Source organism: Peromyscus eremicus, chromosome 8a (genome assembly GCF_949786415.1).
Source record: "Peromyscus eremicus chromosome 8a, PerEre_H2_v1, whole genome shotgun sequence".
In the NCBI taxonomy this organism is placed as follows: Eukaryota; Metazoa; Chordata; class Mammalia; order Rodentia; family Cricetidae; genus Peromyscus; species Peromyscus eremicus.
The window spans coordinates 80,301,160-80,321,832 of record NC_081423.1 but is presented as its reverse complement, the minus strand read 5'-3'; the positions used below and the strand labels follow the sequence as shown (position 1 = coordinate 80,321,832).

Genomic DNA, 20,673 nt, shown 5'->3' with positions numbered 1-20,673 from the left:
CCCTCCCCTTCGCTCTTGTGCCAGGAAAGACCAAACTACCAGTGTGGGGAGGAGGCCCTGAGGGGCCCTGAGATGGAATGGGGTCCAGAGGAGGGAAGGTAGGATATTACCCTGATACAGAGCCCCCAGCCCCCAGGAATTCTCCAATACTGGAGTACTGTTCTGTTTTCTTTAAAAGTTAACCATTCATGCCCTGGAAAAGGACCAGGGTTCGTGAGGGGGTTGGTAGGGGCTACAAGAGCTAGGAACTCCGGGTCTGGTGCCAGCTACTGCTCCTGTCCTCGCCCTTGGCGGCCCCAGGTCCAGAGAATGAGGTGACAGACAGACAGGTTAAACTGACGGACAATTCAACACATACACACACACACACACACTCTCTCTGTCACATACACACACACACACACTCTCTCTCACTCACACACACACACCCACCCACACTCACCCACACGCACGCACGCTCTGTGGAGTCAGGCAGCTCCCTCTCCCCACCCTCGGCACTCCTCAAGCCAATAGTGCAAAAAGGGGCAGGACACCAAGGACGAGGGACTTTGCCCCGCCCAGCCCCATCATGGGGCCCCAAGAGGTGCTATCCTGCCCTTCCTCAGCCCCCCACATCTGTAGGCTTTTCCAAGCTCAGCTTGTGACCCTCAGTGGGGAGGGATGATGAGAAACAGTCAAAGGGATACACCTTCTGCTGGGAAGAAACTGAAGGTCAACTGGGACCAGCCCTTTTTCCATGAGGAATTTCCACACAGGGATAGGCCCAAGGGCCCACCCTTCACCTTCCCCATTCAAGTGCTGACTGGTTTATGCGGTAGGTCCAACCAACTCTCCACTTCCTATGCCATGACCTACTTTGCTCTTTGGGGGGCCCCTAGGCATCTGTGGAGGATGGGGGCTCTGAGGCAGGCCTGGAGCCTGCTTCCCCTGATCCTCTCTCCTGAAGCAGCCAGTGCAGTAGGGAATGGGTGAGTGGAAGGGCTCCCTCCAGTCTCTCTCCACGGCACCTGGAACTCCAGGCACACACTTCCCTGGGCATCAGCACAGGCTCTGGGCCTGGCTCTCCAGAGTCTGGGTCTAGGAACCCATTCCGGACAAGGACCCTCAAGCCGTGTAGGGGTCAGGAGGGGCAGAGTGGAGTTAGCCTTTTTCCTGGCTGGTTGAGGCTCCTTTGTCAGCGGTCTGGAAAGACAGGAAGGGAGGCTTTGAGTGTTGGAGGCATCTGGCCCTAAAACCCAGTTGGGAACAGCTCCCAAGGATGGAAAAGGCTGCTGTAGGAGCAGTAGGAGATAGCCAGGCCTCAGCCTAGCCTGCAGTGTGTGGAGTGAGGGAATGCCTAGCTTGTGCCCAAAGCTGGCTTCTTGGGCTCATGCTAGTCCTCCAAGGAAGAAAGAGGCCTTTTCCTCTGTGCTGGCCCACCCAGAGGGTCATCTTTTCTAACTGCTGTACAGAAAGGAAATGGCCTGTTCTAATCACTCCTCCCACTGGAAAGCTGTTTTCTTTTTAAAAAGGAATTTAAAACAAAACAAAACAATTACAATCAGTGTGCATGTGCACGTGTGTACATGCGTGTGTGGACAGCAGGACAGATTTCTGGAATCAGGTCTCTCCCTCCACTACGTGAGTCCCTGACATCAAACCCAGGTCCCTGGGCTCGGTGGCAAGCCCCCTTTTGACACACTGAGCTACCTCAGCAAGCTGGCAGGCTGTTTTCTCCCAGTGGCCCTTTTATTACTGGTACCTGCTCAGAGTGGCCTTTCTGGACTCTGAAGAAGGGAACCCTATCTGCTTGACCTAGGGTTGCTGCCTCCCACCTCGGATGTATCTGACGACATCACTGTAACCATCCTCTGCTTGTCCCTTAGAAGGGACACAGGAAGGCCCAGGCCCCTTACTCACCCCTCCTTTGGGGCCGCTCCCACTGGCATCTGCCCCAGGCAGGCTGAGGAAGGGGTTGGCCTGGGCCGTGAGGACTGGAGGCCCGCCCGCTGCTGCCACGGCTGCGGCCGCAGCTGCTGCAGCCATGAGACTTGTACTGCTGCTGAGGGAAGGGGCCACCAGGGCCCCAGCAGGCAGCAGGGGTGGGGCCGATGCTGTGGGCAGCAGGCCAGGGGTGCCCGCCGCCGCCGCCGCTGCGGACAGCAGTGGGGTGGAGCTTCCAGCCAGCAGACTGGCCATGGGCAGCTGGGAGCCCCCAGCCATCTGCAGCCGCTGAAGCTCCCGTTTCTGCTGAATCTGCTGGATCATCTGGTAGACCACAGTCTGGTGCTCCTGCAAGGAGGAGGACGGACTGTCCATTGGCAGGGGCCCCTGCTGTCCCTCCCCAAAGCTGCCTGCCTTGCCAGACCAGGGCCCCTCATACGGGAACCATAAGGCCCATGACAGGAAGACCAAGATTCCATCTCTACTTTGGCACTGTGGGCCTCCACCTACCTATCTGCACGAGAAAATGACTACACACGTGGCCAGGTAAGCATCTGCCAGCTGAGTTCCTGGGCAAGGGCAGAGTGTAAACACCTCAGGCCCCGCCCACTATCAGGTCCTCAGTCCCTAACCAACCACAGTGCCACTCCAAATGAAAGCACTGAATTGGGACAACAGTCTCCAAGTACTTCCCTTCATTGTGGTTTTTTTTCCCCCCCAAAAAAAACTGGTTTGAGTGGCACTCAGGAGGCAGAGGCAGGAGGATCTCTGTGAGTTCAAGACCAGCCTGGATATGGAGTTCCAGGCCTAGGGAGACATTGACTCAATACAAACAAAAACAAATTTAAAAAAAAATTCGTTTGTGGGCAAGAGAGATGCTGCCTCCATGGCTACTCTTCCAAGGGACCTGGGTTTAAGTCCCAGCAGCTCCATGGCAGCTTTCCACAGTCCATAAACAGTCTAGTTCCAGGGGACCCAATGCCCTCTTCTAGCCTCTGTAGGCACTGCACACACACGTGGTACAGAGACATACACATGAAACAAACATAAAATGCAAAGTGGTGTGTGTGGGTGGGTGTGTGTGTGGGTGTGTTATTTCTTTAAGACTCATGTCTTACTCTGAAGTCCTGGGAGACTCAAACTCATTATGTAGCCCAGGCTCGCCTTGAACTCATGGCCATTCTCCAGCATCAGCTTCTAAAATGCTTGGACTACTGTCATACACTATACACCACACCTAGCTTGCTGGGGATACATACAAGGACCTAATGTATGCTGTGCCACTAAGCCACACTCCAGCTCCATTCCCTCATTTTGAAAAGGTGAAACCACTTCCCTCCAAAGAAGAAAGAGCACACCATACAAGACAGACCCAAGATTCCGGTTGAGAGAACGTCGCCTGCTCAGTTACCTCCCCAAGATCCTGGGACTCCCCCGAAGACTGCACAGCTCAGTGACCGGACCTGCCCCGCTCCCTCACTGCAATGTGAGCTGGACCCTCCCAGCAGCCCCTGCCCAGCAGCCCCACAGGTTCAAACCCACCAGCCTGGAGCCCCTCCCCGATGGCTTTGGGTAGAGCTGGCAGGGGTTGACCAGGGAGGGGGCACTCACTGGGGTCAGCTGTGGAGAGGCCAGGAGCTGCTGGAGCTGCTGGAGCTGCTGCTCCTGCTGCTGAAGGAGGCGTCTCTGCTGCTCTGTCAAGCTGAGGTAGGGGTAAGACAGATGAGGAGGTGCAGAGAAGTGTACCCCATACCCACGAGCTCCCAGACTCCTTCAGGCCCAGACGGACAGACAAGCTGTCCAGAAGACTAACGGTAGGGACATGGTTAAGATCTTGTCCCCTCAACTACTCCTGCCCAGATGCACTCAAGGCTAAAGTTTCAGGGAGTCCTGGAAGTCAACAGACTGCCAAGATTATAAATCTGATAGGGCCAGAGGGCACTTTTTCCCTTTAGGGGAACAAGGGGTACTGGGGGGCATCCCTCCCACATCCAGCCTCCCTTCCCCTTCCCTGGGGTTGAGCTCTCTCCCTCACCTGTTGAGACAACCTGGCAGCTGAAGCGTGGGGGCCCCGCCAGCCTGGCTCAAGCCCGCAGGGTTGGGAGCAGCAGCCCCGTTCAACCCCCCCAGAAGCCCATTGAGGGGCAGGCTCCCGCTACCTGCCAGCCCACCCAACAGCCCCTCCGCCATGGGCATGGCCCCCAGCCCCGCTGCTCCAGGTGCCCGGCCCAGCCCATTCTGTGGCTGGGGTGGGAGCGAGGCAGGGGCCCCAGGCAGGGCCAAGGGCAGAGTAGCAGGGCTCTGCTGGAGCAGGGGCAGCGGTGGGGGCGTGCTGTGGAAGGACAGCGATGAGCTGCTGCGGCTCGGGCAGCCTGAGTGTGGGTCCTGGGGAGGGAGGGGGAAGGGACACGTCAGAGGGCGGAGGGCCAGCATGACCTTTCTGGCCCCCAGTCCAGTACCCACCAGCACTCTCCTGACGCGAAGCCCCTTAAGCCTCCAAGCACCCTGGAGAAACAGCAGTGCAGTGATGGAAGCTAAAGGTCTACACAGTACTCATAGATGGCGTTTACTGACCACTTCCGGATACCCAGCGCCTTTCTTGTTCTGGCTCAGTAACAAACAACGGTAATGGCACTGATTTTTTCAAAGGAACCAGGTCCAGCGGTTAGGACTTGACCTGCACTACCCTGTTATTCCCACTTCAGAACTCTCACTGGAGAGGCTCAGGTTCAAACCCCATGCCCACAACTCAGTGCCTTGAGTAGCCCTAGGTTCAACCTCTCTGCCTTGGTTTATGTATTCAAGCACTATGGGTGCTAGTAATATCCACCCCACGAGGTCACTGTGGAGACTAGAGAGACTCGTGTTTTTAAGTCACAGGGAAGCTTGCAACTAGTGTTCTTTTTATGATTATGACGGCCCTAAGTCACAGTCAGTCAGCGGCAGAGAAGAGACAAGCACCCGGTTTGTTTGATTCCAATAAGAACCACAACGTAACAAGAGCAACTGCTCTTCCAACCGCGACCAATTACGCAGGGATTAGTTTGTGTGGGGCACTGTAATAAACCCTTCACCAACGCTTCTCAACACTCCTTCCCCAAGACGGCCTTCCCTCACGCTCCTCTAGCCCTTCATTGAGCTCATCTCTTTCTCCTTTGCCACTTGTTCTCTTGGGCTCAGCCCACCGTCAGTTAGGAGGCCTGCGTCTACTTTCCTCTCTGTCTGCTTCGTCAGTGCCCTGTGTTAAGGAGGCACGCCACACATATTACTTATTTAAGATAACGACTAAGGAGATAATCAGTTGTTCCGCGGCCAGCTTCCAACAGTGGCTGGTAGTAACTAGACTGAAAGGACCCTCTCCAGCTGCTAATCCCTGGCCCCTCCTGGCAGTGCCCACCTCGGAAGACGTGGACAGGGAATTGTCCAGGCCAAGGCTGTTCTTCCCTGGAGGGCTCTTGCTGGTGCTCAAGGAGTCATTGCTGCCCGCTGAAGGACGGAGCACAGGAGATACAACGGACAGTTCAAGTCACCAGGCAGGAGTTCCTCACCCCAGCCTGGACTGGGTCCCCTCACCTTGAGGAAGCAGCCCGTAGGGTCCTGGGACGGGGCCATTAGTGGCAGGCAGGGCAGCGGGCAGGGAAGGGAAGGGCACGGAGAGCTGTACGTTGAGGATCTGGAGTCGCTCCTTCTTGGCTGTCAGGCTCAGGATCTGCTCCTGCAGTCGCTGGTTTTCCTTCTGCAGGGCATGCAGGGCCTTCAGCATCTCCACAACTTCAGAGAGGAGGAGCCTGAGGTTAGTGCCTCATGCATCAAGGAGGCAGGGCCAGGGGGAGGGCCAGGGTCTGGAGGGAAAAGGCGACCCAGATCTCTTTGGGGAAGCTGTTCCCGCTGGCAGTACAGGGGATCTGGGATATAGAGGTTTGAGGGCTGGGGAAGGGCCCTGATGCCCCTGAGATTGAGGGGGGTGGGTGCAACCTGGGGGCTGGTTAAGATCTGGGCCAGGAGGCCAGGAGGAACAAAGGCAGAGAGAGCACAGGGAAAAGGGAAGGAGCGGCTGGGGCAGGCCCCCATCCCTGGGCACCCTGCTCACTGTTGACACCGGCCTCTCCATCGCCCTGCCTCTCGAGCAGCTGCTCCATATTAGTCGTCCCCGGGGCTGTGGTGTCTAACTGGCCACCCCCACAGGGAGCCGATGTTGTCTGGTCGAAGAGTGCAGGGAGGCTACTGATGGGTGACCTGCCGGCCAGAGGAGGGACAGACTCAGGCTCACCCAGCACCCTGATTCCAGCCCCACCCCCTGCCAACCAGGAGATCCTCATTCCCGTCCCCACCCACTCCTCCCTCCTGCGAGGTGCACCCTCCCTCACATGGAAGAGAGACTCTCCTGGGGGGAGGTCCCGTGACACCGGAAGCTGCAGTCTTCTAGGTCTGGCTCTTGGAAGGAGAAGGGATTGGTAAGGATCAGGGGGGAGGGAGACTATCTGCCTCAGACCCCTCCTTCAGTACCGCCCAAACCTAGCCTGGGAGCTCATGCTGGCACCCCCATCTCAGGACAGGGCTCCCCTGCTGTCTGCCTCTAGATCTTCCAGTTACGGAATCTGAGGTCAAGACAAACCTGATCAAATGAACCAGACACTAGCTGCGTGACCTTGAGACGGTAACCAGCCTCGCTACAGCCATTGTTCCGAGGATTAAAATAAGGTCATAAAAGTGAAGTGCTTAGCTGGAGGGCTCAGCAAACACAAGGCAAGTCCTTAATCATTGTATTATCATAATTAGCTCTGTTTGACTTTTTACATTCATAAACTCAGATGAGAAAACTGTTGGCCACAAGATGGACACACGACACACAACACACACACACACACACACACACACACACACCCCAATCTTACCCAACAACGGGGTCCTGAACCTGAAGTCTGATTGGGTTTCTTTGAAAAGCTTACCTGAAGTGGCAGCCTACAGCTAAGCCCCGCCCCCAGGCTGACAGGCCCGGGGTCTCCCTTCAGCTCTCAGGGGCTGAGTAGACGCCAGGGTGAGAGTAGGGGAATTTGCATCCCAGCTGGTAAGACCTCTGTGGCCCCGACTACAACTGCACAGGACGGGGCCAGGGAGAGTGCTAAGGGTGTTGGGCTGGCCTGGGATTGTCTGAGCTGGCCTTGGCATTCTCTACCCACTGCTCAGAGCAGCTCACTTCTCTTCTGTGGGATGGAGCAGCACTGCCATGCCTGGCCCTGCACCTGTTTTCCTGGAAGGTGCTCCCTGGTTGGTAGTGTGTGAAGTAAATTTAGTTAGGCAGAGTAGGCAACGGCCAGGGGGAAGGGACTCTCCCGCTTTCTACAGCCACGTCCTTCAGAAGACGTGGAAACAGGAGCAGGGACCAACAGCCTACCTGTGTGGCTATTCTCAGCCTGGGTCAGGAGGGGGTTAACAGTGCCCATGGGGGTTCCAAAGATGTGGGAGGAAGGGAGACTGAAGGTAGAGCCAGCCAGAGAAAACACCTGTTGGGAGGAACGGACTCTGGCCTCACTGCCTCCTGCATCTGCCACCGCTGCATTGTGTGGCGCACCTGGAGGAGCGGCCCACAGAGGAGGAGCCAGGGACAGTGCCTCACCTGAGTGGTGGAGATGGAAGCAGAAGAGGATGGGAGGGTGCTGGTGAACGGGGAGCGGCTGAGGCGGGGCAAGGCTGAGGTCCCTGGGGGCCCCAGGAGGCTGGAAGAGAGTGGGGTGCTGCAGACAGCCCGCAGCACCCCTCCACCGTGCGAGATGGGGTCTTTATTACTGGTGTAGATTCCTGCAGTACAGAGACACAGAGGAAACGCTAAGGTCACATTCTACCCCAGACTCCTCTTCAGATACTGAAGGCAGCCCCTCTTCAGGGGACACAGCATGCCTGGGACGCGGGCCACTCAGTTTATTACCTGCCTTAGCCTGGGCAGTTCTTAGCTTGTCTTCCTCTTCTACCAGAACACTGTAAGTCCTGCTAGGGTCTACCCCAGCCTCTTCATGCTCAAGACATCTAAGGGAGCACCTTAGAGGTAATGGCCACCTCCATTCTGCCTTTTGGAGCGGTTTCTACCTAGCTACATTTCCTCTAACTCTTACATCTATGCCCCTGACCTCACAGGATTGGCTAGACATTGAGACAGATGTTCCCTAACTACAGGGGTCACTAACCTGCCCCCAGTAGAGGGGATTCCAGGCTCAGGCTGGGCAAGCTTCCTGAAGGCCCAAAGGTCCGGGAGGCCAGGCCCCCAAGGCCAGAGCTGACCAGGGACCCTCCGGAGAAGGGTGAGGCAGCAGTAGCAGTAAAACCAGCCAGCTGAGCCCCGGGGAGGGAGGCAGTCGGGCCTGGGGCACCCTCCTTGCCTCGGCTACCCTTAGGACGGCCTGGCCCATGTCGGCTCCTCTTGCTGGCTTTGTGCTTCTTCTCCTTCAGGCCTGTCTCAGGGGCCTCCTCAGCAGGTCCGAGGGTGGCACTCAGGGCAGGCATCCGCTTATGCGTGCCTGCCGAGGCCCCGGCCCCGGAAACATGGGAAGACTTGTAGTCCCCAGGTGAGGGGGCTCGGGCCCGGCTGGAGCTGGAGGGGGTGGTAGAGAAGCGCATGATGGGCCCAAAGCCAGAGAAGACCACCTTCTGTTCGAAGAGGTCAGCTTTCGGCGGCTCAGGGACCGTGGGCGAGGGAGGGGCTGGCGGAGTGGGGGCCGTGGGCTTGGAGTACTTGTCTTCCTCAGGCTGCTCCAGCTTGGGGAATGCTGCGAAGTCAGGAGAGCTTTGTAAGGACGAGCCTGCAACAAAGGAAGGGATTACTGCTGGACCTCCCCTCCCCTCCAGCAGGAGGGAGAACATGAGCTGGGAAACGGAGCCTGGGTCCTGGCCGGCTCTGGGTCCTAGGTTAACAGTCCCTGCAGAAATAAAACAGGAGCAAAGCAACTCCCACCCTTGTGCAAATTACTGTCACATTAGCACGGGGCCGGGCACAGGGTCTCACTCCTCAGCACAAGCTGGCCCCAGATTCAGGCGATCCTGCAGCTCCCAGATGCTGCTGGGATTACAGGCCGCTGGGCCTGGAACTAATACTGTGCTTTCAAATGGCCCTTTTGACACAAAAGTAGGGGACATTACTTCAGGGCTAGAGGGGTTGGCCCTGTAAAAAAAAGAGGAGTTCTGACTTAAGAGGGAAAGGTGGAGGCTGGAGAGATGGCTCAGCGGTTAAGAGCACTGGCTGCTCTTCTAGAGGACCTGAGTTCAATCCCTAGCAATCACATGGCAGCTCACAACCATCTGTAATGAGATGGAACACAACTATCAATAATGGGATCCGACACAACCCGTCCATAAGGATCCCATGCCCTCTTCTGCTGTACAGAGAAAGCACCTGTATACATACATGAAGAAATCTTTAAAAAAAAAAAAAAGGGGGGGGATAGAGAGTCCAGCTGGGAAATGAGCCACTGGGGGGATTCCCTGTCTTGTTACCCCACATCAGCTTGTAAAAACAAGGAGAGATGTAAACCACCAGGCAAAGGCCCCTGCAGGCTCCCGCTCCCAGCCTCCTCCAGGACACCCATACTCACCTGCAGGCTGAAAAGACCCCCCAGAGGAGGAGGAAGAGGAGGAGGAAGAGGAAGAAGAGGAGGAGGTGGAGGTAAAACTGCTCACACCTTTCCCGCTGCTCAGTTTCTTCCCCTTATGACTCAGGCTATGGCTGGAAGGCTTTTTCCCCTTCGAGTCCCTGCTGCTCTCAGAGGTCTCCTGAGTGTTGGCCTCGTGGTGGGAGGAAGCAGTAGCTGAGGAGACCTGAGGGAAAGACCAAAGAGACGCTCATCGCAGGCTGTACAGTCCAGCTCAGCCTGATTCGGGGTGAGGGCGAAGGCACAGGACCTGGGCCCAACTGGGAGTCTCCTGTGAAGGCTTTCCAGGCAAGGAGCCCGTGGGAGACTCTTGAACATGGAGACGGGAGGTAGCTGTGGAGTTCTTCGGAATATCCTGAACCCAAGGTCTGTCTGTCTTTGCCCCAGGACCCAAGAGACACCAGGCCACATTCCAAACCGGCCTACTCATCTAAGATCACTCGTAAATACCTCTGGCCTAAAAGGCTGGTGCTGGTCTAGGGCCCTCCAGTTGTTACCACTCACAACCACCTGGTTCTGACCACTGCAAGCTCCTGCTGGACATCCCAGCCTACACACCAACCCTCCACAGGGCGGCCTGTCTTCCCTCCGCCAACATCCAGCGAGGAAGTCCCACTCTAGGAAGCCTCCCCACACACCTAGGTGACGACCCATTCCAAATGTCTTCCTCTCAGGGCCCTGCAAACCATGCCTGCATGTCAAGGGTTCCTATGCTGCCCTGAATGACACTGTCCCATGTGTGCTCTCCTAGGAGGGCATGGTGTTGGGGAGTGTCGGAGGAACACAGCTGTGGACCAAGAAGGCTCTGGCCTCCCCACCATGCTATCTAGGTGGTTTAGCCTCTGGACCTGGTTCGGCTGCAACCATCCTTAGGAGCACATTCTTGGGAGTCAGGAGCAGCTCCATGTCAGAGACACAGCAGGGGGGGGGGTTCGGCAAATTCGGGGTCTGATGGCCGTGGCTGTGAGAGCCTAGCAAGGACAGTTCCGTGTGGTACCCTTCAAGCCTGGCCACTTTGGTTAGAAACTTTACCACTAGCTGGGTGCTTCTAGACAAGTTACATAACTTCTCTGGTGGCTGAGCACCCCTGAGGAAGGGGAAGGAAGTGACAAGGCATCTTCCACACTGAGTTATTCTGAGGAATGAATTCCGCCCTCCCCACACGCCCCTTCTCTCCCCGGTCCAGAGACAGTCTCCAGGTAGCTGTGCCTCTGGTACCTGGGAAGGGGATTTTCTTCAGGGTGGACACCAGGTATTCAAACTGTGCTCAAGGAACAAATGAGGGGAAGGGGGAGAGAGCCACCCTGGGCTGCTGCCCCTCCCTGGGCGGAGCCCTCCTCTCTGTCTTCCTTTGTTCTTTTCTGCAGCTGGAGTTCTGAAGGGAGCCAGATGTGGTTCGGAAAGCCACGGAAAGGAGGAGCTGGGGGAAGGGGGGCTTAAATGTTGGGATGGGTTGTGGGGGGATAGGCAAAACTCGACAGCATATCCAAGGGTTATCCTGGTTGGGAGGGGGCCTGACAGGTCTTTCTATCTGCCTCAAGGCTCCTGGAAAGGTCGACCAGCCTTCCCAGGTGAGCCCAGGGAAACAGAGCAGGAGGGGAGTTACTGGGACAGTTGCTACAGCAACATCACCCTGGAAACCTGATACCTGAGCCTCCCGCTAAGATGCCCAGTGCCCTGCCAACCATGTGAGGGAGCAGAGGTGACTAGCAGTAATGGGACAAGAGGGAGTGCTTTCTCCAGGCCCCTAGGGGACTCCCATGGGTCTGCTCTGGCTCAGATTAGCACTCACTGGCCTAGGGTAGGCCTGCCTGTTGCTCATTCTGATGCCACCCATTTCCAGAGACAAGCCTGCTGAGAAGGGTGGGGTGACTAGGGATTTCAGAGTATTGTCAGAAGCCTGCTCCCACCCCCACTCCCACCCAGCAAGTGGGATCTAGATGTCCTCCCAGTGGTGGGCATCCTCAGCCTGTCCCGCAGGGTTGGCCCCAAAGCCTGGAAAACAAGCTGCAGGGCCATCCATCCATCTGCCCTCTGAAGACAAGATCCCAATGCTGAGCCTCTGTGTGGACAAAAGTGTCCATGGCTGCTAGCAGACAGGGAGGCACCCCCCACCTCACCCTTATGATGTGTCAGGGCTTGCTGGGCAGAGGTGACATTAACCACGAGCTGTGAGAGGATGATGCCCAACCAAGCAGGCCCCTGCTCACCTTGACCCTTTACACTACCTGCTTACTCACACCCAGCATCCTGAGAATGAGCAGTGGTACCTTATCAGCAGTGGGGACCACAGGCGGGGTGAGGATGCTGGGGGGGGACTCAGGCCGCTTCTTGTGCTTCTGTTTAAGGCGTTCTTTATCCTTCCGACTCTGGGGAGGAAAGGGTGACCAGACATTGATGGACGGGTTGTCTGAAGGAGGTTAACCATGACATGTGGGTGTTGGGAACTGAGCCCTCTTAGGAGTGGGGCTCAGCCAGTCCTCTCCCTCTACAGAGGGATGGAAGACTCCAGCTGGACAGGAGCAGCTCAGGCAAGATCCTCTGAGAGCCAAGAGCCCCTCCCCCATCCTCCCTCCTGCTAAAAATAGCCTGTCCCATTATGGTGCCAGTGACGGAGTGCCACACACGAGCAGGCACTCACAAGGGTGTCCCCCTAGAACACACACTGAACAAAAGTGAGCACTTCTCGGCACGGGGCACAAGGGGATAGATAGGCTAGAGATGTGTGCAAACATCGTAGGGCCACAAAATTGGAGGCTGGGGACACTGTCATGTCACGGGGAAAACAGAGACTACAGAGACACAAGACCAGGTCCCAACCTCTGAGCCCCAAGTTACACTTCCTTAGTCCCCTCTCCAACCTTGCTGGCCTCAGAGGAAGGCCTGGGCACCTGGTGGCAGTCCCTAAAAAGAAGTATGGGAGCCAAAGCAGGCCTTCACCTTCTTCTGGCCCTTCTCGTGGTGGGTGGGGTGCTTCTCCTGCTGGGTGGATGGTGAGGCCGAGCGGCTTCTGCTGCCAGTGAGGAAGCTGCTGCTGCCACCGCCGCTGCCACCGCCACTGCCGCTGCCGCTGCCTCCCCCTGTTCCACCTCCGCCACCGCTGGTCCCACTGCCTCCTCCTCCTCCTCCTCCTCCTGCGCCCCCGCTGCCGCCACCGCCTCCCCCGCCGCCGCCGCCGGAGTGCCGGGATGTCTTCTGGAGGTAGAGAATGAGAAGAATTAGCCCGGCAGTGGTGGCACACGCCTTTAAGCCCGGCAGATCTCTGTGAGTTCGAGGCCAGCCTGGGCTACAGAGTGAGTTCCAGGAAAGGCGCAAAGCTACACAGAGAAACTCTGTCTCCAAAAAAAGAATGAGAGGAATTGCTAAACCTTTCTTTCATTAGCCTAAGGAAGGTTCCTGAGGGTCACAAGATCCTAGGGCCAGTCCCTCTGCCCCCACAGGTCACTCCTGTCTTCTGTGATACTCTGGACAAACTATAAATCTTTGATAGAGCTTTCCAGCTGTCTTGGTTCATTTGTTTTGTTATGAGACAGGGTTTCAGACAGACAGCCCTGGCTGTCCTGGAACTCGCTCTGTAGAACAGGCTGGCCTCGAACTCACAGAGACGAATAGCTTCTGCCTCCTGATTGCTGGGATTAAAGGTGTACACCACTGTCTTAGCAATGTACAGCTTCAACCACAGAGGTTCAAAAGAGGCATGGACCAGCCTCAGCCCCCAACAAGGGGCAGCGAGGTTGGGGGTGGACTTGGGCCTCTTGCTACACTGCTACACTCCAGTGTTCTTGCAGCAGTCTCAGGCAGACTGAACCACAGCCCTCAGAAAAAGAGTATCCCCGTGAACTCCAGTTCTCGCTAGCCATCGGATCTTCCTCCCTTGGTCCTGCTTGTCCTCTCTGTCTGTACAGAAGACCTGCGGCCCTGAACTGGGGGCCGCTGGCTGTGAACACCAAACTATCTCCCCGGGACTGCCCTCCTGTGCCTGGTCTGATGGCTTTGCCCATCCCAGGCTTGCGGCTGCTCCCGAAGACCAGCACTACTCCCCAGTTGCCAAAGCCTAGGATTAATTTCAGACCTTGCCAGCTTGGGCTCCGCTCCTACTTCATCAAGCTCTAGATCTTTTCTCCTAAGTCTCTTTCACATCGGGACCCAGTCTATTCTGGACGCCCACAGAGGGAGGCAGCCTCAGCCTGGTAACCTCCAACTGCCCTTGCCACCCGGCCTGGGGACCCCCACCAAATTCTGATCTCGTGTCTACCCAGTGCCACCTGCAGAGGCAACAAAACTCCTGACCTTGTCCTAAGTGGCTATCAAACCCTAAAAAAGCATGGCGACCATGTAATTTATGAGCAAACCAGGGCACTGTTGAAAAGGGAAGGGAAACTATTAATCATTACACCAGAGCAACAGGCACAAAACAAGATGGGCCGGTGTGAACCAAGGTGTGTGCTCCCCTTCGAGGCCAGCTGCCCCTTCCTACCACCCCCGGTATCCACCTCTCCCCAGCCAGTGATTAGCGACAGCGTGGATCTGATTTCAGTCACCTTCCACTTCTTGACCGCTCTCGTGTTTAGACAAGTCCACCGACAGGACTCTAGCAGACAGCCCGGTCCCTCTGTCACCTGCCCCCCTTCCTGCAGCTGTCCTTCCACCCAGCTTCAGGGTTGCTGCCAGGGTAATCTGCCTCTAACACAAACCTGATCGTGTTACTCTCTGGCTCTGGAGCTCTCCAAGCTGTGTGGCCTGGGGCACGGAGTCCTGGCTGGAGCCTACCTCTGCAGATCCATCCCAGCCTGGGCAGTCTCCAAGTCTGTTCAGCCATGAGCGCCTCATCTCCCTGCCTCAAGCTCACTACCTGCCTGGTCTTATCCAACACCCTTCCCTCCTGCCTCCAGCACAGGCTCCTCCTCACCTTAGGGCTCTGTCTACCCCTGGCATGGCCTGGTTCCTGAGGGGCTTTCTGATGAAACTGTTTAATCTGAATCCCACCCACCAGCTGTGAGACAAGCTATATATATAATCTTAGGGATGCTTTTTTTTTTTTTTTTCGTTTTTTTGAGACAAGGTTTCTCTGTGTAGCTTTGGTGCCTGTCCTGGATCTCGCTCTGTAGACCAGGCTGGCCTTGAACTCACAAAGATCCACCTGGCTCTGCCTCTCAAGTGCTGGGACTAAAGGTGTGTGCCACCACCGCCCGGCAATCTTAGGGATGCTTAATTTACGTATCTGTGAAATGGGGCCCGTGCGGCACATTTTGGGCTGTGGGAGAACCATACCAGGTCAAGAGTCATCACGAATGTGGCAAAGACATTGTCCCAGTAAGAGCTGTTAACCTGCCTGGCGGTGGTGGCGCACGCCTTTAATCCCAGCACTCGGGAGGCAGAGCCAGGCGGATCTCTGTGAGTTCGAGGCCAGCCTGGGCTACCAAGTGAGTTCCAGGAAAGGCGCAAAGTTACACAGAGAAACCCTGTCTCGAAGAAGAAAAAAAAAAAAAAAAGAGCTGTTAACCCACTCGTCCCAGTTCTATTAGCTTAAGATTCCTGGATTGACAAGTGTGGGGGGTAGGGGAGTCCTGTCTGTATCCTAGCCTCAATACTGAAAGGCAGGGACTAGAGCATGGGGGTCTTTCAACCTTCCAGTACCAGGCACAGGCATGTCCCAGGGCCCGTGTGCCCACTAGCGGGCAGGACTCACCATCTTGCTGAAGTGGTATTTGCAGTAGCCACAGTACTTGACATTGTCCACCTCCAGCACTTCTTCCTCACACAGCAGGCCTGCCATCTGGGCACTGAGGAAAGGCAGGTCAGCAGGGTGTAGCCACAAACCACAGCTGTCCCCACCTCCTTCTTCCTGGACCCAAGTTCCAAGCACGGCATCTCCACCATCTCTCCCAAGATAATCCCACTCAATGGCCACCACAGACCTCAGAGCGGTTGGGAACAGGAATCTCACCAGGTAACGTGAAAAGCTTGTCGACATCCGTGGCGGTTACAGGTCATGCAGGCTCCTGAGGCGGCTTTGCTCTCCCGGCCCTGTTCCTCACAGATGTAACAGGTCTGCAGGGCACAGCACAATTGATCCCTCCTCCAGGGAACCCCACCTTGCCTGCTGAGGGCCTCCCCGGCCTCTCCTCAATTCCATCCTGTCCCCCACCACCCCAGATCAATGCCATCCAACAGAATTTTCTGCAGGAACAGAAATGGTCGCTGACCTATACAACGCGAGCCAACAAGTGCTTGGAAGCCAAAAGCGCTAGCCACAAGGCCACCAACACTTGAAATGCAACTGGTATGCCAGAGGAAATGGATTCTGAATATTCAACTTAAAGGTTTAAACTTTATGAGTGTTTGGCTACATGTATGTGTACAACACTGTGTGCCTGGTGCCCTCAGAGGCCAGAAGAGTGCATTGGATTGATTCCCTTGAACTGGAGGTAAACGTGGTTGTACGCTGTCACGTGAGTACCAGGGACTGAACCTGGATTCTGTGCAAGAGCAGCAAGTGCTCTAACTACCATGCCATCTCTCCAGCCGGAGTATTCAATTTTCAACGCACATCCTCATACAGACAGCACAATCCTTGGGGAGGTTGGAGAGGCCGGCATCTACGTTAGCCTAGCTCCCGATACACCCGTTGCTCCTCTTGCTGGACCCCTGCATATGTTGTGTCTTTTTCATGGAACCTGGGACGGGCCATCCTCAATCCAAGTCAGTTCTTTCTCACGCGCCAGGTCTCAGCCTAAACATCTCCTACCTTAACCGCCTTATACCCGAGCAAGCCTCAGTGGGTGCCCTTTATCTCGATGCCTGTTTACACATCTGTCTTGAACAGCAAGCACTGGGTGCACGCCACACCATGTCTCTCACGTATTAGAAACTCAAGAAAACAAATGCACTACTAACTAGAGGCTATTCTCGGACTGTGCTACTTGGAGGGAGCTTACTATTTTGCCAGGTTACAGAACACAGGCATGTATCTGTCTGTGCACAGAAGGTAGCTGAAGTTTAAGTATCCACCCATCTCCCGAGTTCCCTAAGAGAACCAGAGAGCATTAACAGCGGCACCCCAGGACAGCAGGCCAGGAAGGGGACTAGTAAGGGGCCACTGACCTTGTTGAAGCGATCATGAGGGACGTACTGCAGCACAATGGGCTCCATGGTGAGCACGTTGGCAAACTGCACCTCTGGGATGTAGAGGGCACACACCACGTGGGCCCAGCCTGGGGCAGTGTGGGGATTAGCCTCAGCAGGACAGCAAGCGCAAGACCCCACCCCTCCCAACACCAAGCTGCAGACTGTCCCCTGCTTCCACAACCTTCCTGTACCAAGCAGAGCAGGGAAAGCCAGCCTCCACCCCACACCTGCTCAGGGGGGTCTGGCTGACCTCAGCAGGTGTTCAGGGTCCCCTCACCTCCATTGTCTGTCCTCTTCAATGCCCCATCTTTGTGTGGGCACAGCTCACACCTCTGCCAATGCAAGGAGCACAGGGGTTGGGGAATCTGCTGCTCTGAACCCTCCCTGAACTCATCCAAAAGGACCCAAGATGACAGAGTTGGGTAAGGGGGTGAGGATACACAGGAAAGAGGCTTGGCCATGAGCTCATAACTGCCGGAGACTGAGTAAGGAGGACCTGAGGTTCATCACTGTAGCCTTGACAACCTTTCATAATAAAAAGTTACCCAAAAAAAGCACATATGCACACAAAAATCAAAGCCCCCATGCCGGAGGTGGGGCAGAGCTGAGTGATGAGCAGAGGGAGAGACGGGGCTGGTGATGGGGGTCAGGAAACAGGATATCCTGAGTGGCAAAGCTTAGTCCTGCCCTGCCTCAGGGTACCCTAGCTCGACCTGCAGGAGATGTTCAGGTATGGGGAGAGGAAAAGGAGATAGCAGAATCTGAACTCACCACCCTGGCTGCTCGCTCCTGAGATTCACACTTCCTGCAGAACCAGGGTCCCGTGGGCACCTGGACGATGCCATAGCAAGCTAAGGGTGGGGGAGGAGAATCACTGAGCAAAGCCCTCAGCCACTGGTTTTTTCCCAGAGTAACTGGGGGCGGGGAGAGACTAGTGGACTAAAACCAGTCCAGTAGGTGGGGCTGCTCCCCAGACCCCAGGTCACTCCTGAAACAGGACCACAAGAAATGTCCAACAGCCTGGAGCCAGCCTTCAATCACACAACCAAGCACTCCAAACGGGCAAAAAGTCTTGACAGTCCTTGACCTTAAACTTCCAAAGACCCTCCATCCTCATCTCCCTACCCATTTTTTTCCTGGACCTGTTTCCCATCCTCTGCCCTGACCAGTCAGTTCCCAAGCATCAGAACAAGAAATAGTCATGACTGTAACACGTTTGTTGTTATGGGGGGGGGGGGGGCACTTCTTAAAGGGCCAGTAAGAGACGAGGCAAGGAAGTCGGGGGTCCAAGAACCTCCTTTTCTGCCTCTATCGCAGGTACAGGTCAAAAGGCAAAGCTGAGCAGGTGTGGTGCAGGTAACCGGAGGAGACTGGCGGGAAGGGCCCGCAGCCACGGCACTAAGGGTTGTCTCAGGAAGAGGGGGGCAGTTGCCTGTACCAGACAGGCAGAGATGCCAGCCTGCGCCCTCGGCAAGATTCCTTAAGGAGTTAACTCCCGAACCATGTGCTGCCGGGGGAAACTCCAAACCTCCCTCTCCTCCATTCCGGCCCCCTGTACACCGCTCTCCCAGCCTCAGCTCTTCCCCGGAGGATTTCAGGAGTCCCTTCTCCCGTGGGACCCTTCTCCTCCCTTCCCAATTCCGCTCCTCCCAGTATCCGGAAGCAAAGGGGGATGACCCCCCCTTGACCTCTTCCTCCCGGAGCGGGAACCAAAATAAACCAGGCGGGAGGAGGAGGGGGGGGGGATACCTCGCAGGTAAACATTCCCGGGACAGCCCCGACACCGGCGGTGCGGGGCTCGGGGAGTTCACTCCTTGCTCCCTGGACTCTCCCCAAAACTCCTTCAACTTGGGGTGGGGGGCGCGGGACTGGAACAATAGGCAAGAAAACAATGCCTGACCCGGTCCTGGAGGACCCAGGCTGGGGTGTGTGTCGGGGTGGGAGGGGGGGGAGAGCCCACGCCGCCCTTCGCTTCAGGTGGGTGGGGGAGGGGCACGCGCCCCAGGAGGGCTCCGGAGGGCGCGGCCCAGGCAGGGCACCCGGTGCGCGCGCCGCCCCCGGGGTCCCGCGGCCCCCCGCCGGCCGCCTCCCCCTCCCCACCGCCCCGCGCGCCTTACCTTGGTGGACGGCCACGCTGCACGCGTGCCCATCGCAGTAGACCAGCGGGTTTTCGGCCCAGCCCCTCTCGTCCGAACATACGCAGCAGCCTCCTACCATCTCCTTCATACTCCCATGAGCTCCCTCCGGGGCTGGGGCTGGGGGCCGGCCGGCGGGGGTCGGGGGTCAGGGGGGGAGGGAGGGAGCGGGGGCCGCGCGCCTCCTCGCCCCCTCCTCCGCCGCCGCCGCCGCCGCTTCTTTTCTTTGCCTCCTCCTTCCTCCTCCTCGGCGTCCTCCTCCTCCTCCTCGCTCGCTCTGTCTGGCCGCCCCCCCCGCCGTGCTCTCGCCCTCATGCCCCGACGGGCCCCCCCCCCCCCCCGCCCCAACAATGAGACTCGCGCGCCGCGCTGCTCTTCCGCGCGCCGTCCGCTCGCCCGCTACCAGGGCCGCCGGGCCGCCGTGCAACCAGGGCCCGGCGGGGGAGGCGCCGAGTGGCACATCGCGGGCGCCCGCCCCGCGCCGCCCGCCCGCCCCGCGCCGCCCGCTCACGCGCCGCCCCCCCGGCCCCCCTGCCCGGCCGCGGCAGCCATGGCCGCGCGCCTCCGCTCGCTCGCTCGCTCCCGGCCCGCCCGCCCGCCCGCCGCCGGGTAAAGTCTTAGGTTCAGGGAACAAAGCCTGGCTTGGTAGGGAGCTTTTCGCTCGTGCGCTCCGTGCAGCTTTTCCGTCTTTTCTTTTCCCTTTTATGACACTAGGTGGGTAGATCCCGGTGTGGGCTCTCGGTGTCACACTTTGGGTCTCCGATCACCCCCACCTCCCCCCACCCCTCTCTGAGTGTGTTCTTCAACCCTAGGAAAACCTGGGGGACATAAAAACCGGGGGCTCTAAAAGGAACTGGGCGATGTGAACCATTTGCCCGTGCTTGTTCTTGGAAGGGGAGGGGGGGTGTCACTTTGGATGGCATCTCCTGGGCGCTGTCTCTGGAGACCACTCTGGAGGGCAGACAATGTCACATGTAAACTTGTACTTGCTCTACAAATAATGTTTTTGTTATCTTGAGACAGGGGTTCCTGTAGCTCTGGCTGGCCTCGAACTCATAGTGAAGTCAAGGATGACCTTGAACTCCTTATTCTGCCTCCACCACCCAAGTGCTAGAGTAAAGGCGTGCACCACCACGCCCTGCACAAATATTTGTTGAATGCTAGCTAGCATCGGCTGGCCGCCAGAGTAGATATTCCAGCCCTCCGGGAGCTTCCCTTTGAAGTCATTACTCTCAAGGTTTCTAGACACCTTTGGGGTACGCCGAGGTACCCACAGCTTCACCCAAGCCCCACCATCTGATTTCTCAAAGACCTAGCTCCACCTCCAGCCTCAAGGCGTGCCTACAGATTTAACGCGAGTTAAGAGATCGCTACCTTGGAGGCCCGTGCAGACGGAATCGTGCCTGACTTCTGGGCATGCACGCAAACACACAATAGCTCTCACAACCTCCCAACGAAGGATTAAAGTCCCCGAAATTGGGACTGGGGTTTGGGGGAGGGCGACCCAAGACTCACCCCCCCCCAGACGGGTATAGGCCCAAAGACGAGATCTGATCCCCCTTTTTTCTTTACAAGGGGGACACGGCGCCCTCAGAGGACCAAAGGTCAAATACCCCCTCAGCGGGAGGTTGGGTGGCCGAGGGGAGACGGCAGCCCTGGGGGCTTCATCCACACTTCAAAGACCTCTGGGCCGGGAACGCTTCCTGGGGGGGAGGGGCAGAAGGCTGGCCGAGGAGAAGGCGGGCTGGGGGATTGAGGCTGGAGGGGGGCCGCTCCCCCTTCAGCGCACTGCCCCCCTGGCCGACTCTTCCGCCGGGTCCGCCTCCTTTTCACTAGCACCTGTTCAA

At 57.2% G+C, this 20,673-nt stretch overlaps 1 protein-coding gene across 1 annotated transcript; it reads right to left on the bottom strand.

Moving 5' to 3' along the window:
* Positions 1 to 421: 421 nt before the first annotated feature.
* Mllt6 (MLLT6, PHD finger containing) lies at positions 422 to 18,960 on the bottom strand. The gene is made up of 20 exons (XM_059271651.1): positions 18,809 to 18,960; positions 17,463 to 17,542; positions 16,969 to 17,023; positions 16,668 to 16,777; positions 15,511 to 15,614; positions 15,253 to 15,346; positions 12,504 to 12,758; positions 11,834 to 11,932; positions 9,594 to 9,729; positions 8,106 to 8,717; positions 7,541 to 7,722; positions 7,319 to 7,427; positions 6,291 to 6,357; positions 6,014 to 6,159; positions 5,497 to 5,694; positions 5,321 to 5,409; positions 3,959 to 4,308; positions 3,535 to 3,625; positions 1,900 to 2,271; positions 422 to 1,182 (listed from the first exon to the last, which is right to left on the bottom strand). The coding sequence occupies exons 1-20, from the start codon at positions 18,915 to 18,917 to the stop codon at positions 1,141 to 1,143; spliced, it is 3,300 nt and encodes a 1,099-aa protein (XP_059127634.1). The 5' UTR covers positions 18,918 to 18,960; the 3' UTR covers positions 422 to 1,140.
* Between the last annotated feature and the right edge of the window lie 1,713 nt (positions 18,961 to 20,673).

What these genes read in the sequence shown, in the direction of transcription:
- Mllt6 (XM_059271651.1), bottom strand. Translation starts at nt 18,917, where the DNA reads ATGAAGGAGATGGTAGGAGGCTGCTGCGTATGTTCGGACGAGAGGGGC. An exon ending in GAAGAGGACAGACAATGGAG is followed by an intron (nt 16,778 to 16,968) that starts GTGAGGGGACCC and finishes ACACTGCCCCAG; the next exon opens with GCTGGGCCCACGTGGTGTGT. An exon ending in CTGCCAGGTTGTCTCAACAG is followed by an intron (nt 3,626 to 3,958) that starts GTGAGGGAGAGA and finishes CCCCTACCTCAG; the next exon opens with CTTGACAGAGCAGCAGAGAC.